At 53.7% G+C, this 17,500-nt stretch overlaps 1 protein-coding gene across 13 annotated transcripts in view; it reads left to right on the top strand.

The window, feature by feature from the left end:
- hdac4 (histone deacetylase 4) overlaps nucleotides 1–17,500 on the top strand; it is a 110,898-nt gene that overhangs the window by 64,246 nt on the left and 29,152 nt on the right. For 10 of the 13 annotated variants that reach the window (XR_014123360.1, XM_035519886.2, XM_081713141.1 and 7 more), the window contains 11 exons: nucleotides 617–767; nucleotides 1,620–1,740; nucleotides 3,378–3,496; nucleotides 8,718–8,846; nucleotides 9,136–9,248; nucleotides 9,537–9,653; nucleotides 10,265–10,478; nucleotides 11,359–11,552; nucleotides 14,838–15,035; nucleotides 16,050–16,236; nucleotides 16,711–16,844. Coding sequence is in view for 12 of the 13 variants with exons in the window: in XM_035519886.2 (XP_035375779.1) it covers nucleotides 617–767; nucleotides 1,620–1,740; nucleotides 3,378–3,496; nucleotides 8,718–8,846; nucleotides 9,136–9,248; nucleotides 9,537–9,653; nucleotides 10,265–10,478; nucleotides 11,359–11,552; nucleotides 14,838–15,035; nucleotides 16,050–16,236; nucleotides 16,711–16,844 (1,677 nt within the window). In the remaining variant the exon portion in view is untranslated. The remainder of the gene's footprint in view (nucleotides 1–616; nucleotides 768–1,619; nucleotides 1,741–3,377; nucleotides 3,497–8,717; nucleotides 8,847–9,135; nucleotides 9,249–9,536; nucleotides 9,654–10,264; nucleotides 10,479–11,358; nucleotides 11,553–14,837; nucleotides 15,036–16,049; nucleotides 16,237–16,710; nucleotides 16,845–17,500) is intronic. The other 3 variants (XM_081713136.1, XM_081713138.1, XM_081713140.1) reach the window with 3 other exon arrangements.

Here is a 17,500-nt window from a genome sequence, read left to right on the forward strand (position 1 = left end):
TAGTGGAAGTATGCACATTTTAATAAAATTTTGTTTAATGAATTGAGTCTGATCACCAAAGAGGACATTTCAGTCCAGGTTTTAGGGCAGGAACCTGCCATACCTGTGCGGTCGTAAGTCTTTTTAACGTTCCCAGTGTATACGCTGTCTGGAACGGACGAAGCGTTAAGTTATTTTCAGACCTGCACTCCTAGGAATAGGACACGCCTACACAGCCACAGTCATGTTAAAGAGCCGTTTGGTCCTGACCCGGTCAGGCGGAGGTGCAACCTGCCGCTCTGAGACGACCACGTCTCCCCGACTGCTCCTGACATGTGGCACCTGACTGTCCGTTTCATGGGCGCTCTGAGCTGGAGAGATCAGACCTGATCAGACTCTTAATCCAACACATTCTGATCTGTGGTTGAGCTTCTCTCTGCTCTTTCATTCTTCATTTAATGTCATCTCATACTTCCTTTGTATTCTGTTCATTAATGTCAATTTAGCAGTAAATAAGTCTTAATTACACAATCAAGGTTTGCTTACTAATACTCAAGAAATCCCCAACACTTTTCTCCTCTCGCTCCTCCCCCCACCTCTCTCTCCCTCTCTCGCCTTACATCTTCCTCTCTCTCAGCACCAGCAGGAGCTGTTGGCTCTAAAGCACCAGCAGGAGCTGTTGGAGCACCAGCGGAAGTTGGAGCGCCACCGGCGGGAGCAGGAGCTGGAGAAGCAGCAGCGTGAAGAGAAACTGCGGCAGCTCAAGAACAAGGAGCGCGGCCAGGAGAGTGAGTACACTCGTGTCATCAGTGGGAGTGCTAAAGCTGTGCAGCTGTGGAAGGCGTCACACAGGCTTGCGACTGCGGCCTCAAACCTGGATGGCTTTTTCTCGGCCTTTCCTTGTCCTGGTTTCTAGTAAAACCATTCATATGATGTAACGATATCTAAGACTGACATTTCATTCTGCCAGTCAGACAGGCAAGAGCATAGAAATAGCCAGAGGGGGTGTGTGTGTGTGTGTGTGTGTGTGTGTGTGTGTTTAAGAACATGAGCACCAGCTAGACAAGTCTCTGGGCACTGGGAATGAGAAGTAGTGCTTCTCCTTTTCAATTCTAGTTGCATTTATGGCATTTAGCAGACACAATGTGTTTTATTTGTCTACTCAGAAAAGCACAAATAGGTTAGAGTTCAAAAATACCCTGTCAGAACGTTACTGTCAGGAAGAAGAGTCGCTGCTGAAACCTGGCCAGAGGGATACACGTCAGTCCTCCCTGCAGGGCTGGCGGTTCCATCGGGGCACGCAGCCGATCCGTGCGCTCCGGACTCTCGCGCCGCACCACCCCGCACCAACTGAGTCTGGTTCTGGGGGTGAAATCCGGCAGCGTTTCCCTGCGTTGGTTTACAGATGATTGGAGAGGCGAACGAGACCCCGCCGCACGCAGACAGGGCCGCAGATGATGCCTGGGCGTGCCGAGTGTGACAGCAGTCCATTAGAGCGTCAGGGCTGCTTTTGTATCTGTACTCAACAAACACGGCCCACCTCGCGTCTGTCTATCACACACGACAGGGAAGATGAGAGTCCGGTTAGGTGGTCGAGTTCTTCTTCCCACATGCACTAAGCGCTGACGTGTGTTTGGCAGGTGCGGTAGCGAGCACGGAGGTGAAGATGCGTCTGCAGGAGTTTGTGCTGAACAAGAAGAAAGCACTGGCCCAGCGGAGCCTGAACCACTGCATGCCCAGCGACCCGCGCTACTGGTACGGGTGAGTAGCGCAGCCGCGCTACACGCCGCCACCTCACCCGTCAGACACAAACATCTGAGCGTCGCACTTCAAAGTACAAATGTTGGAATGTTGTCAAAGTGACAAGGTGAGGCAACTAGACTGTGTGTGAGTGTTTAAGGAATAAATCCTAGAATAGTTAGATATGTCTGGAGTTTTTCTTTCTTTTCTTATTGGACTTAATTAGATTTTTTTTTTTTTTTTTCCCCAGCACTCAAAAGAAACAGCTGTGCTGTGGGAAAAAAAAATAATGAAAATGTAAGTTTTCACATTGTAAAAGATAACAGACGTAGTAGGTTCTGAAGGAAATCTGGTTGTGCGCACACCCACACCCAAACACCCACACTCCTCCACGTATTGGCTGCCAGTCTCTGATAATGAGGGAAAGGCAAGGGACTGTGCTTTCATGTGTGCAGGGTGATCAGTGGCATAATGAAGCACTCTGCTCTCCCCCTCCTGTGTGGGAGAAGGAAGATAGGCACGCACACTGCATGGGGCTGTCCACTGTCAACTTACTATACTGCGCAGACCAAAGTTCTGAAGCACCATTTCCCACTTCCAGAGTGTCGGGGTGTACATTTTGGCTTTCTTCAAAAGCAGCAGTCAGTCAATACAAGCTTGTTTATCATCTTGCCTTCGCAGCACGAGCGTGAGATCAGAAGCGAGAGAACAAAAGCAGAGAGGCGGCGTGTGTGGTGCGTCTCGCTCGTCGGCGTGTTCCTCGGCCCGCACAAGTGCGTCCCTCTTCTCCCGCTTGCGTTACTGTCCTGACGCCCACCGGTCGCGCTCCCGTCACGCTCAGGGTGACGGGGAGGCTGGGCAGAGCGAGGCTGGGCACCCGCTTCAGGCAGAGGTCTGCACTGCTCTGAACACGAGTCTGACAAACGGCAGAGCAACATCAGAAGAGGTGTTTGGCTTTGGCACACTAAAACAACAGGACATACGAGACGGTCTGCTGAGGATCAGTGGTGTGTGTGTAGAAGTTGTATGTATATTGGTGAACATAAGGTCTCAGGCTCTGTGCAGCTGTTATGTTCTAGATCTACGTTCTGCGCATACGTAGCCTGTGTAAAAGGAATAACTCCTAACCATGTATCTGCTGAAAGCCTTTTCTTCCATTAAAAATACTTATATCAGCTTACACACGCATTCCCTTCTGCTGTTTGTCATTAAGGTGAACCTTGGATTAACAAGCAGGGTTTTATGTAATTAATTAAATATAAAAAACAATTTAATTAGATTTTTGAGTTTTACTTGAACTGAACTGGTTCGGTTCCAGGTTGTTTTCCGAAGGGTCTTCAGTTGGGCATGAAATAATATTTTCGCGTGTAGCAGAAAGGGCCGTGCTGATAGGTGATTTATGCTGTCTGAGGCTGTCTGACTCCACGGGGTGATGTTGACTCGGGGTTTTGGTTGGCCTGCCTGTTTGGATCCTCGCTGCTCTCGGAGAGGGACGTGGGAGGAGGGGTTCCCAGCTTCGGGTGTGCGAGGGCTGGGACCGCGCTACAAAGCCCAGTGAGCTACAGCTCCCATCTTCATCTGCCACTTGGCAGGAGTGCATCCCTCTGACTAACTCCATGTGCATATGTGTGTGTGTCTCTCTCTCTCTCTTTTTCCAGGAAAACCCAGCACAGTTCACTGGACCAGAGTTCTCCACCGCAGACAGGGATGTCCACCTACAACAACCCAGTCCTGGGTCTGTACGACACCAAAGACGACTTCCCCCTGCGCAAGACAGGTAGCATGCCGCTTGGCTCTACCGCCGGCAACGTCCGCTTCCTGTTTCAGGACCGTTTAGACAAGACTCGTCCTGCGTCTCTCCCCCTAACACTGATCCCTGTAGCAGATCCATGCACGTCAGCGCCCCCGTGCCCGTCGTTGGTTTGGGTGGATGGGTGGGTGTGTGCGTGTCTGTGTGCACGCGCGCGCGTGCACCAAAGCTGTCTTCCAGAGCATATTTTAATAACCGTTGGGTGTTCTGAGTCCACAGCATGAGGCAATCCAATCATTTTCCAGTTAACCAAACCATTGCTCCAACCAAACTGGAACAGGAGTGGTGTGGAGTGTGTGGGAGAACTACCCAGCCTTGCTGCATGTTAGCGGATACAACCGAACCGAGGGATTGGTTGCTTAAGACTGGATGAAAGGCACTCCAGCAGAGCCTGAGAGCACATCTCTCTCTCCCCCTCTCTCTCTCTCTCACTTGCTCGTTCGCTCTCTCTCTTGCGCACTCTCTCGTGCTCACCATCTTTCTCTCTCACTCGCTCGCTTGCACTTCACCCCCTGTTTTTCCCACCGTGCCAAGAGGCTGTGAAGGGGCTGGCGGGGTGGAGGGGTGGAGGCGTGAGACGGCCCAAACTCGCCCGACCCTACGCAAGTACGTGGAGCACCCAGGGGCCCTCCACCTCCTGGAGGCCTGGGCTTCAGGTCTGGAGAGCAGCGGCAGCTTGCATGCTGGCAGGCACCCAGCCCCGGGCACTGCGGAGTGGGTCTGTGGGCCAGAGGTGCCTGCCTCTGCAGCAGGACTGTCCCTCAGGGTCTCCCCTACTGACGCTCACCTTCCGCTGGCTGGGATTAGGCCCGTGCTCTCATTAATCACACTCGAAATGAACCTGTCAGGCTAACGCTGCATGCCTCAGGCCCCCGACACACTCCCAGCCCTCCTGAGACAGCAGAGCTATTACAGCAGAGGCCGGGGGAGGGGGCGTGGCTTCGCTACCACTACAACATGCCCCTCGTCTAGAGAGAGAAGGAGTGGGTGTTCATATCCTTTGACTGCACAGTCTAGAGCAGCTTTAGCACAGCATCACAATGTACTGCAGGACACTCCTGACTGGGTTTATGTCCCACTAGCTTCAAATATCTGATTCTTTGCCATCTCTGAGTATCATAAATATAAAGTTATATTGAATATTGTTGGAATATCAGTAATAGTTCATTATTAGGTAACAATAGAAGACAAGAAATATATGAAAGTGGTGGTATTTGTAAAAAAAAAAAAAAAAAAAAAAGTAGCTTTAATAATGTAATTTAAAAACGTTTATAGTATCCTAAGCATATGGTATGTCTGGAATGTAATCTGAAAAACTGCTAATTGTGTTTGTGGCTCATGAAGACGTTTCATGCAGTCTTAGAGCTGTAACCATACCAACTCTAATCAGCTGAGCAAATGCATGAAGAACCTTGAGAGCCTTTGTATTTTTTGAAGGGCAAAAGACAGAAAGTGACTGCAGATAAACCTCTCCACGGGGACAGCAACAGGGAGAAGGTTTGCACCCCCCCTTCAGCTCGGGGGGACAGAAGGCTTAACTCTGTCCGATCTCCCACGTTCAGAGGAGTACAGAGACTTTGTGTCTCTCTTTCTCCAGCGGTCCGGCTCTCCGGCTGTGACGCCGCTTTCTCCCCGTGTGACGCACGCAGGGGAGGTTGAGGAGGGCGGAGAGGCGTCACAGAGACCCTGTGTTGGGTTATTCATCCGCTGGTGCGTGCCAGAGCTGCGGAAGCACCGTGGAAGGGGGCGGGAGAACACTGCCCCTGTGTGCTGGCTGACACCAGGGTCACAGGGCTGCCACTTCCAGTGGTAGAGACGCGCGGGACCCTCTCTCAGCCGCTCGAGGCAAAGGCGTGGCCCTGCGTTTCTGCACAAGCCACAGAAAACTGAGTGAGATGGTTGAGAGCGTGGGCACTGCGTGAAGGTTTCTGGGCAAGTTTTATTGTTGGAGAGTAATTGCAGTTATTCACTGGGACTGTTTGTGTTTAGCATATTAACCTTGCTCAACTTAAATATTAATTGTTAAAACTAATATTGGAAGTTTCTTTAAGTTTTACCTGATTTGGCAGTAAGGTTTAAGCTGGAAGTGGAGACAATCTAGAGGTGTGTCTCCTGTTGGCTCCTATAGTAGGAGAGACGGTGTAGAGGTGTGTCTCCTGTTGGCCCCTACAGTAGGAGAGACAGCGTCTGTGTAGTCACATCGAGCGTTTGGCCCAAAGTCCGGCCTCCACACGGGATGCCGCCTCTCCATAACCAAGCGCCACTAGCATTCCCACAGACGTTCCGCCAGACGCTAAGGCTGGCAGGGTCTGGGAGGAAGCAGGCTAAGGCTTTGGCCGAGGCCTCTCTGGCCCGGAGGGCACCGTGCAGACCCTGGCACTCACTGGCAGATGGGCACGTGTTCATTTAGCAGGTACTCTTATCGGGAGCGCCCGTGCCGGTGGGAGGGCCTGTTCTTAGGGGGGTGAGGTGCTGCTGAGTGCAGTTGTGCTTTCTTGCGCAGTGCTCTGTGTGCTATGTGTTCTCCGGGTGCACCGCTCCTCGCACCACGGCTGCTTCTCTGAGCTCCTTCAGGCCTGTCTGTCAGTGCCAAATGCTCTTCACACGCTTCCCAGCGGACGTCCCACCTCACGCCCGCCGCTCGTCTGTTCACGGCCGGCGCCTAATCCCCTTCCGGAGCGTTCTAATGGGCCCTCATCAGGCTTCACCACCCTTCCCTCCTGCTTACGCTTCCCACTGCTTTTCTCCTCTCTGGATTAGTCCCTCTGCAGTTTCTGGTATACACACACACACACACACACACACACACACTCTCACTCTCCTCTTTCATAAAAGACATCAGTGTAACTGGCAAACGTGTTTTTCCTGCGCTGTGGAACCTGGGTTGTCATTGTGACTCCACTTCCTGCCGTCAGCACAGTTGTTCGCGTACGCCATGAAAGGTTTTCGCGTTGCGCCGAACCGCACTAAGCACCTGTTGCGATCTCTCTTAGAAACAAGGAGGGCGTGTGTTTACGCCGTGACCGGTGTACCGCACCCCTGCCCTCACAGCTCCAATGGCAGTTTACCTGGGTATCTGTGGCCAGGCGGAGCCGCGCCTCCAGCCAGCCTCCGCGTGCCGCCGTTTCCCGCCACTGTGAGGGACATGGACGAGCTCCAGTGCCGTGGAGAGCCATTGCGGGGCCTCACGCAGACGCGCAGCTGCCGTTCCTGCAGTCGGCTCCGCGCCTGCCTAGGGTGCAAACAGATGAGTGTGTTTTTATGCGCGCGGGCCCTCTTCAGGCTCGGGTAATGGCCCACTTTATGGGTTCCAATCAAGGCGGTAACACGAGGCCATGCTGAGCCGTGCTCTGCTGTTTTCTGTGGTTATGACTGCAGGAGATCCAAATTAGCATAGGCTTAAAATCCAGCATTACTTTTGAATTCTCTCTCTCTCTCTCTCTCTCTCTCTCTCTCTCTCTCTCTCTCTCTCACCCATAATATATGGTGAACAATAAGAAGCCAGTCACATAGACACGCAGAGTGCTCAGAGGGTGTGCTCTTGATATGAGATTTATTCCTGCGCTGTTTTTCTGTGTTTCTCACGAGGGAGCGGTGAAGACACAGCATGCAGTGGGAACGTTGGCGTGAAGCCGCTCTCGTTACGCTTTGGTTCCTGGAGCTGACGGCAGGCTGACTGCTCCTGTGCTGTAGTGTCCCTTTATCCTCAAACCTTCTTTGTGGTGTCTTTTCCCATGTGGTGGTGTTTTTTGGTAAGGACATTCCCCTGTAGATGTGTTGTGTGTTCTGAGGTTTTGGCAGTTCGGTGGTGCTCGGATGAGCACCTGTACACTTTTCCGTAGCATAAGCACTGCCCCACTGTAGTGGGACACACTTGGGTAACAACACCCTTCACTGTCGGCGCGTCCCGGAGTGACCGCCCCACCCCACCCCTTCTTGTGGGCTCTTTGGAGGCCCCTCCCTCCCCATGTCCTGCCCCAGGCTGCCACACCTCTCATCCATTCTCATTAGCATGCGCAGAGCACTTCCTCTGGCGGGCCGCTGCTTCTGCACACCTGCCCACTCACTTCCAGTTAACATCAGCCAGCGAAGAAAGCTGACGGCATCCTCTGCTTCTCTGTTCAAGGAGTGATCTCACTGCCGCACGTTCACGCCTGTCTGAATCAACCGCACCGCATTACATTCCTGCGTCTGTCAAGGCCCTCGCCGCAAGTTCAGCCGTCGCAAGGGAACCTGCTGCCTTTGTTGTTGTCGGGCGCTGGGCAAACAGGCCGTCGCCGAGCGCCAAGGAGGAAGAAGGGCGAAGCACTTTGCAGAGCCCTTAAAGTTATGGAACCTTTACGTTTGAGAATATCAATGAGTGCTTTGTGACTGGTTCACAGCACTCGTGGTCACGATGCAAATGACTTCTGACCGCACTGAACGTTGTCCAAGTCCCCATGGGCTTAGAGCCACACTAGTAAACTCAGGCCTTCCGCGCTGGCCAGCGCATCCGTGACCCGCGGCCCATGATCAAGATGATGGCAACAGAACTGGAGAAATAAGGGGTGTGTGTGGGGGTGTGCGTGTGAAGAGCTTCCTGAAAGCTCTGTTAGTTTTTCAGGCCCTGCTGTTTGATTAGAGCTGGGTGCAGGGGGCCGTACAGAGCTGACTGATACTAGATTGAATCTTCAAGGAGCTCTTGCAGTGAGCAAGTCTGTCACATAGTAGTAATGATCGATCAGGGTCAGCAGGCCCCGGCGGTCGCAGTTGAGCCTAACCGCTCTGTAACAGTCTTCAACTTCATTTTGTCACCCTGGGAAATTGTCCTGTGCTCCTGTGAAAAACTGCAAGTAGTAATTTGGGTCAGACAGCAATCAATCATTTGAAAGACCTATGCTGTAATGAGCTGCAAGCATCTGGTTTGTGTGTGTGTGCGTGCGCTCACGTGCGTGTGTGTATGGGTGGGTGCGCACTTGCGTGCGTGACCTTGGGTCACAGTGGTTCCACAGAGCTAAGACGTTCACTTGTGTCTGATCATCTGTCTGGTTTACTGTCAGCGGGTGTCAATCATTTCGTCAAAAGTTGCAATGTTAAACATTAGCTTTAGACAGGAAGCGAACTGTGGCAGTTTTTGTGTTGTATATCTGATTCCCTGCCTGTTTCCAGTGGGCATGGCAGTGACGTAACCTGTGGTCTCCCTCCCCAGCGTCCGAGCCCAACCTAAAGCTGCGCTCCCGCCTCAAGCAGAAGGTGACAGAGAGGCGGAGCAGCCCGCTCCTCCGCAGGAGGGACGGTCCTGTTGCCACGGCGAAGAAGCGCTCGCTCGACATGACGGGTGAGAGTGCACGTGGGGTCCCGACTGCTAAAGGTGGCAGGACGTGGGGAAAATGATGGGAGGAAGAGAGAGGAAGAGCGAGAGTGAGTGTGAGGGTGGATGGATGGGTTGGTGGGTGTGTGTGGATATGCATGTGTGCGTGTGTGTGTGGGGTATGTAGGTCTGGATATGCATTGGGGGGGGGGATATCTGGGGGTATGTAGGTTTGTGTGTGTGTGGCACTCACTCTGAAGGATCCTGTGTGTGCGTGCTCAGTCTGACCGGACCCATATTTCTGTCCTCCTCTCAGAGTCGGCCTGCAGCAGCGCGCCCGGCTCGGGGCCCAGCTCGCCCAACAACAGCTCCAGCAACATCGCCAATGAGAACGGCCTGGCCGGCTCCACCTCCAACAGCCCCCTGGAGGTACGGATCTGAGCCCAGTCCAGACCTGTACCTTGCCAGTGCTCTTTGTGAGCGCGTGTCCGGCCCGAACTTAAATGGCAACATAGGAATTGAGGTCATAAGCAGAACTGAGTTTTTGAGTAGCTCCGGGCTACCAGAGTTCACTGCTCCCTGCTCTGGCTAGGGTGGATGTTGATGGCATCTGTGTGTGTGTGTACACTCTCCACCCAAGGTGGAGCCAGAGGGACCAGCAGCACTAGCGTACAGAACTGTTGGCTTTGAATTTGTGTGCGTGTGTGTGTTTTCCAGCCATCTCTGGCACACCGACTTGCGGGCAGAGAGGGACCGGTTAGCCAGCTCTCTCTCTACACCTCCCCCTCCCTCCCCAACATCACCCTGGGCCTGCCAGCCTCGGGCTCCTCCAGCGTGAGTTACCAACACACACACACGCACAGAGCCCCTTTCTCTCTCCCTTTGTTTTCATCTCGGATTCATTCTCTCTCTATCTCTCCATCTCTTGCTCACTCATTCTTTCTCGCGCCATCTCCCAATCTCTCTCTGTTGCATTCAGTTCAGCGTGCTGGCCCTGCGCCCACCCCCCCTCACCCCCCACCCCCAACCCCCTGGCCTCCTTTCCCTGTGTCCTGTCACTGGGAGGGCCTGCTTGCGTCCATGCGGCCACAGAGCTGTTGAGGATTCCACACAGAGGGCCCCTGTCTGCACCGTCCGTGTGCCATATGTGGAAGTTCTGCCCTGCTACCATTTCAGAAAGGGCCCATTGAGAGACAATGACCGGCTGCTGCTCTCTGACGCAAACACAACCCCCCAAAATAAAGATCCGACACTCATTTTAGAAGAACCGGTCCACAGCCTCTTTTTCTCTCCCTCTTTTATGTCTTTTTTTCCACCCCCCCCCCCCCCCCCCATTTCTTCCTGTCCCGTGGTCTCCGGTGCCTCCGTCTCCACTCTCCCACACCCCTTCCTGATCCGTCTGCTTTGCTCCTTTCTCACCCTCTTTCCCGTTCCCCCCCATCCAGCAGGTGGCGTCCGGCCAGCAGGAAGGTGAGCGGCTGTCTCTGGCGGGCCTGCAGCCTGGACTGCCCATCTCCAACCCCTTTATCGCTGGCTCCCACCTGTCCTCCTACCTGACCGCCTCCACCTTGGAACGGGAAGGAGGCTCCGCCCACAACCCCCTCCTGCAGCACATGGCCCTGCTGGAGCAGTCGGCCCCCCAGAACCCCTTGGTGTCAGGTGAGGGCGTAGGCCGCGGCTGAGCGGCAGGCAGAGGCGTGGTCTGGCAGACCGGGACGGGCCGAGGGCGGAGCAGGGGTGGGGTCGCACCCTCCCAGCAGACGTCCTGCACGCGCTCGCAATGTTGCTATGTGAGCACCGTCCTTTAAAGACCGGCATCGGTTTCCAGTGATCGGCTGCAAGGGCAGAGCTGTTTTAATGAAATTAGTCATAGGCGCCGTTAATTAGCCACCCACCAAGCTCAGGAGGACAGCAGCATGTGGGAGTGCTTCCCCCGAGCAGGGGTGGGGAAGCAGGCATGTCTGGCGCAGGTGGCTGTCTGCTCTGATGGACAGGTTGCTGTGTCATTCCTTCCTTGGCAGGGAGGTGCGCCCGAGGCCGTTGAGGCAGGGGAAACGCTGCTGATTGTGCTCCACCACAGAGATCCACTGTTGCACCGAGCCACTTGGGACAGGTCAAGAGGAAACGCGCTCATTCTAGTTTCAGCCCTGTCAGAACCGGATCAGACAGTGCAGGCGCTCCCATGCCTTCCGTGTTCCACAGGTCTCACCTTCTGGATGACTGGACTCAGCGTGGTGGCAGATGCTCTCTGGTTTTTCCACAGTCTCACCCTGAATATGAAGGGCTTCTCCCTGGCAGATGACTGCACCGATTATCGTTAATGTTCACTCTGTTCTTAGGCAGTCAGGGCTCTATTATTGGATGCATAGGTTCTAGTGAGCGTGTCGTGACATGCCTTGACTCTGCGCCTGTGTGTGTGCGTGTGTGATTTTTATGGGTGCATAATGTGGTTGTGTGCATGCACGTACTTGTTTGTGCGTGCATGCTCGCACGCGTGTGTGTGTGTGTGTGTGTGTGTGTGCACGTGTCTCCGTGCCAGGTCTAGGTTCCCTGCCCCTGCAGTCCCCCTCGATCCATAAGCTGCGTGCGCACCGGCCGCTGGGCCGCACACAGTCGGCGCCGCTGCCCCAGAACGCCCACGCCCTCCAGCAGCTGGTGGTACAGCAGCAACACCAGCAGTTCCTGGAGAAGCACAAACAGCAATTCCAGCAACAGCAGCTGCACATGAGCAAGGTGAGTGCAGCCCAGCCCTCACCTGCCTGGCACTCGCGCTCTCTCTCTCGCGCTCTCTCGCACTCTCTCTCTCTCTCTCTCTCTCCCTTCCTCTCTCCTTCCCCTTCTTCGTCACCGTCGCGCACTCTGCTCACTCTCCCTTTTGAGTTCCTTCTGTCACCATGGCAACCCGGAGGCTACGCATCCCTCATATGGTCACACCAGTAGCCCACTGCGTATCTGTGCGTGTATCTGTGTGTGTGTGTATGTTGGTATGAGTGAGCAACATCCCTGAGGCTGCCGTGTCATGAGATGAGCCCGGGTTCAGGGACTGTGAGTGCTCGCGCTCGCTCGCTCTCTCTCTCTCTCTCTCTCTCTCCCCGCACCCCTCCCCTGTGGCCAGCACCACACCGTGGGGCTGCCCTCTGCCTGCGGGACGCCCTGTGAGCACGACAGGTGCAGGAGGAATGTAATCCCTGCGTGGCATTTCAGCTGTTTACATGCGGAGAGTGTAACTGCAGCGGTGGGCTTCTGGAACCCAGCCAGAAAATCAAACCGTTCACGGTCGTGTCCCACATGTTGCTCTTACACACTTGCTCCTGCTGCAGCTGTGTTTAGATTGCAGCTTAGTTTGTCCTTGCGCAGGAGAAACTTGGCAGAGCTGTGGGTGAACTACAGGATGGAATTACTCCTCCAGTCAATGCAGTGCCGGCAAGAGAAATGAGAGGCGCCCCCTGCAGGCCACTCGCCACATCGCCGCCGGCCTGTAGTCTGCTTTTTTGGTGCGTCTCTGCTGTTCTTCACTTTCAGCAGCTTAATCCCCACTTCCTCAGCCATCTAGCCAGGGTGAATCTGCACCTGAAACGAGAGAGAGACAGGCGCGGAGAGAAGGAAGAAAAGGGGGGAAAAAACAAAGCTAACAAAGCTTGTTTGGAGAACACAGGATAGGGATGAGGCAACTACAGAGTGTTCTGACGTCAATGATGTTCCCCTGGCTCCAAGCCACGGGGCTGGGGTGTTGCCAGTGCTGGCTAGAGCTGTGTGTGTGTGTGTGTGTGTGTGTGTGTGTGTGTGTGTGTGTGTGTGTTGGTGGGTGGGTGGGTGGGTGGGTGTGTGTTTAGAGGTGGTGTTTGCTATTGCCATGGCAATAGGGCAAGACCTGTTTGTTCCACAGAGTAGAGAGGGGGGAGAAGTGAAAGTGGCTATGGTGGAACAGCAACCAATATCCTCTCCTCCCCTGTCCTACTCTCCTCTCCTCCTCTGTCCTACTGTCTCCTCTCCTCCCCTGTCCTACTCTCCTCTCCTCCTCTGTCCTACTGTCTCCTCTCCTCCCCTGTCCTACTCTCCTCTCCTCCTCTGTCCTACTGTCTCCTCTCCTCCTCTGTCCTACTGTCTCCTCTCCTCCTCTGTCCTACTCTCCTCTCCTCCTCTGTCCTACTGTCTCCTCTCCTCCCCTGTCCTACTCTCCTCTCCTCCTCTGTCCTACTGTCTCCTCTCCTCCCCTGTCCTACTCTCCTCTCCTCCTCTGTCCTACTGTCTCCTCTCCTCCCCTGTCCTACTCTCCTCTCCTCCTCTGTCCTACTGTCTCCTCTCCTCCTCTGTCCTACTGTCTCCTCTCCTCCCCCGTCCTACTGTCTCCTCTCCTCCCCCGTCCTACTGTCTCCTCTCCTCCTCTGTCCTACTGTCTCCTCTCCTCCTCTGTCCTACTGTCTCCTCTCCTCCCCCGTCCTACTGTCTCCTCTCCTCCTCTGTCCTACTCTCCTCTCCTCCTCTGTCCTACTGTCTCCTCTCCTCCTCTGTCCTACTGTCTCCTCTCCTCCCCCGTCCTACTGTCTCCTCTCCTCCTCTGTCCTACTGTCTCCTCTCCTCCTCTGTCCTACTGTCTCCTCTCCTCCCCCGTCCTACTGTCTCCTCTCCTCCCCCGTCCTACTGTCTCCTCTCCTCCCCGTCCTACTGTCTCCTCTCCTCCTCTGTCCTACTGTCTCCTCTCCTCCCCTGTCCTACTGTCTCCTCTCCTCCTCTGTCCTACTGTCTCCTCTCCTCCCCTGTCCTACTCTCCTCTCCTCCTCTGTCCTACTGTCTCCTCTCCTCCCCCGTCCTACTGTCTCCTCTCCTCCCCTGTCCTACTGTCTCCTCTCCTCCCCGTCCTACTGTCTCCTCTCCTCCCCTGTCCTACTGTCTCCTCTCCTCCCCGTCCTACTGTCTCCTCTCCTCCTCTGTCCTACTGTCTCCTCTCCTCCTCTGTCCTACTGTCTCCTCTCCTCCCCCGTCCTACTGTCTCCTCTCCTCCCCCGTCCTACTGTCTCCTCTCCTCCCCCGTCCTACTGTCTCCTCTCCTCCCCCGTCCTACTGTCTCCTCTCCTCCCCCGTCCTACTGTCTCCTCTCCTCCTCTGTCCTACTGTCTCCTCTCCTCCCCCGTCCTACTGTCTCCTCTCCTCTCCTCCACTCGTCTCCACATGCTACACTTCTGTCCTTGTTTTTGGTAGTGTGCTCCTGTCTCTCAGTACATGATCTGGACTAATTCTTGAGAGATTGTGTTGCGTGCGTGCGTGTGTGTGTGTTCAGCCCCTCGGTGCAGCTCCGTGAGATCCTCCTGCTCTGGGTAGCTCGGCCCTGGCAGGAGACTGCGGCCCTCTCTCAAACCCTCCTGGTTTGTGTGTTTACGGCCCCCTGTAAATAAACACGCCTTTCAGTTTTACTGTGACGAAACCCAGAGAGACCAACCCCTGCACTGGCCAGTGGACCACTATACAGGCAGATCTGAGATCAGTCCTTTTGCCCTTGGTTCAGTTTGAGAACTGCAGTTATGCCCTGGCCTAAACTAAACTCTGACTCTTTTAGACAGAATACAGGTTTGTCAGATAGTAATTAACATGAATGCAGTATTAATAGACATACTAGCGTTCTGCTCTATAGCGCGCTAGCTCCCTGACGCTGAACAGTCCGACTGTGAGAGTGTGAACTCAAGAACCCACGCGCTCTCGGCACTCTCAGGTTCTTTGGTTAGTTTTAATGTAGTTAGAATCATATGACTCAAGATTAATAGCGAAATATTAAGCCGGGAATTTTAAGTCAGCATGAAATGGAAATCATTAACACATTTCACTTCCGTGATGTGACACATGGCCAAGGAAAGCAGGATATTAGGGCTGGAAATAGTCTATGACAAGACTTGATTTGATCCATCAGCATTAAATTGGATGGTGAAAGCTTGATGTTATATGATAGGTTAGTATTGTTTCCCACTCAAACCCGGTGACATCTCTGTGCCCTCTCTCCATCTCTCTTTCTCCCCTCTCTGGCAGATAATGGCCAAACCCAGCGAGCCCAGCCGGCAGCACGAGAGCCACCCGGAGGAGACGGAGGAGGAGTTGCGGGAGCACCAGGCCGGGGCCGAGGGTCCGCCCCGCGCCGTGGCCATCAAACAGGAGCCGCCCGACGACCTGGAGGAGGAGCTGCAGCAGAGGGCGAGACAGGCCGAGCAGGAGCTCCTCTTCAGGCAGGTAGGAGGCAGGAGGAGCAGTAACCCAGCTCCCGGGGCACCGCTACGAGCCGAGCTATGTTCTTAATGGCTCGGTGTGTCAGGAGGTGGAAGGAAGCAGGAATGCAGCCGCTTCCTGGGTCCTGAGGACCGGCTTGCGAGAACGCCGATGTTGCGCACTTGTACATATTTCTGTCCTCGTAGTAGTCTGGGTTCTGAGTCGTGAGGGAAATATTGAGTGCAAGATGCCCTGAGTCTGAGTATCAGTCACGGAGTAAATGAAAACACTTTGCTTTTCTTTTTTTTTTCTCGATTTTCAACTCGTCCCGCTGTTGCCCTTTGAATGTGGGCTATGTAGCGGAGCGGTCTTGGCTTGTGGTTAAGAAAAATGCAAACTCCCACACAGTCACGCACATGTACACAAAACGCACAAAAACACGCTTCAACACACAAGCAAACACACACACACACACACACACACGCATACATGCATAGTCATGTCTCAGTACACCCCCACTCCAGGGAGGGCAGTATCTTGGCTGTGTGTTTGCTGGCCGGGTGGGGGAGAGTACCAGGGAAGGCATTCATTAGAGAGAGCGGAGTTCTGGAAGGAGGCGTGAGGTCTCCATGCAGCCCCCTCAAGCACACTCCTCTCTTGGACACAGTACTTGTAGATGTGGAGTTAAATTTATCAAAAACTGGGATGTATAATTCTATTTATTAAAAATGGTTTGACTGTCTCATTTAGAAATGTGCATAACTAGGAATTCTTACTGGCTGAGAGTGACGTCTTAGTGAGTCTTTACCAAATGTGTATTTGACTTTTCACTTGGGCATCTATTCTGGATCACTGCATTATCGCTGTTTCTAAAACTTCCTTTCTGGACCAATCATTTCAAGAAATGTATACTGAGCGCCACCTACTGGCCACTTTTTGTAACTGCAGGTTGTTGTTTAAAATCTTCTGTGTTTCTCTGTGTAAATCAAACAGTCTGAAGCAGATGTGCTGTCTGTGTTTGTTGCCTGCCTTGAGTAGCAGGCTCTCCTCCTGGAGCAGCAGAGGATCCACCAGCTGCGGAACTACCAGGCATCGATGGAGGCGGCCGGCCTGTCCGTCACCTTCCCGGGGCACCGCCCCCTGTCCAGAGCGCAGTCGTCTCCGGCCTCTGCCACGTTCCCAATCGTGGTGCAGGAGACGCCGGCCAAGCCGCGCTTCACCACAGGTCAGCCCTGCCGCCACGTGCGTCCGCGTGGCACCCTCGTTGCGCCCGCGCTGATGAAGAAGCAACACCAGCTTGCGCGGTTATATGGTGTGATAAAGCACACACATCTGGCCTTGCCTCTTCTATCAGTCTTCCTCACATGCCTTTCTTTGTGTGTGTGCATGAATGTGTGTGTAAATTTGTGTGTGTGTGCCTCTGTCCTTGATTCTCTTACCACTTATCACAGTCATCCTGTTCTCAGAGGTATTTAAGCTGTCTAGAGAGACCTGTCCATGATTGCAGCGTGCGCGTGTGTGTTTTAATAGGCACGGTTGTGTGTGCATGTCTGTCACCCAAAGAACAGCTCTTCAGATGTCCTGGTTATCATTTCCTTTATTAGCTAGCTTTGAGACTGCTTCCTTGCAGTGATGTAGTAGGAGCTCTGAGATCATGCTGATGATGGATTTCTCTGTGTGTGTGTTCTCGTGCTCTCAGGGCTGGTGTATGACACCCTCATGCAGAAGCACCAGTGTATGTGTGGGAACACCAACACGCATCCAGAACATGCCGGCCGCATCCAAAGCATCTGGTCCCGGCTTCAAGAGACCGGCCTGCGTAGCAAGTGTGAGGTACCGAATTCAGGACGTTCCATCCACCAAGACCGAGAGCACTCTCCCCAAACTGGCCACAAGTTCACGAAAACACGAAGCTAGAAAAAAAAAATGCTTTGACTTTCATGGAATTACATTTTTTTTTTTCCCCCCCTGATCAAAGTCTGTTAAGTTGTGCTAGGTGCAAGTGGGTGCAGTGCTTTTTCTCATCTCTAGAGGGTGCTGTTAACCCACTCTCTGACTTAAAGACTCCTCTGCAGACTTGGGCAGCGGCCCCAGCACATAAGATGCTTGAATTTAGTGTGTCAGAAATTGAGAGAGAGACCCTGACCCTGGATATAACCTGTGTGTTTAATTTATGCTGATCTGGGATCAGCTGAACAGCAGTCATTAGGATGCAGGCAGAAACAGGCCCTATATGTGCATGGTTTTATAGTTTCTGGTTCAGCTCCACTATGTGGTATGACACCTGCAGCGGGTCATTCCTGTGCTCTGGCGTCATGCAGATAACCGTGATGTGCTGTGACTCCGGCTGGCCTGCGTTCTTTTGGCCCGCATCAGGTCTGATCCCACCCCCTCGTTGTGTCATTGCGTCAGAGCTGTTGGAGCCAGTCGAGTAGCTGCTGACCCTGTTTACCCACAAACAAACAAGTAAACAGGCACCCTTACTGAAC

This window comes from Electrophorus electricus, chromosome 4 (genome assembly GCF_041902795.1).
Source record: "Electrophorus electricus isolate QZ-2024a chromosome 4, ASM4190279v1, whole genome shotgun sequence".
Classification (NCBI taxonomy): domain Eukaryota; kingdom Metazoa; phylum Chordata; class Actinopteri; order Gymnotiformes; family Gymnotidae; genus Electrophorus; species Electrophorus electricus.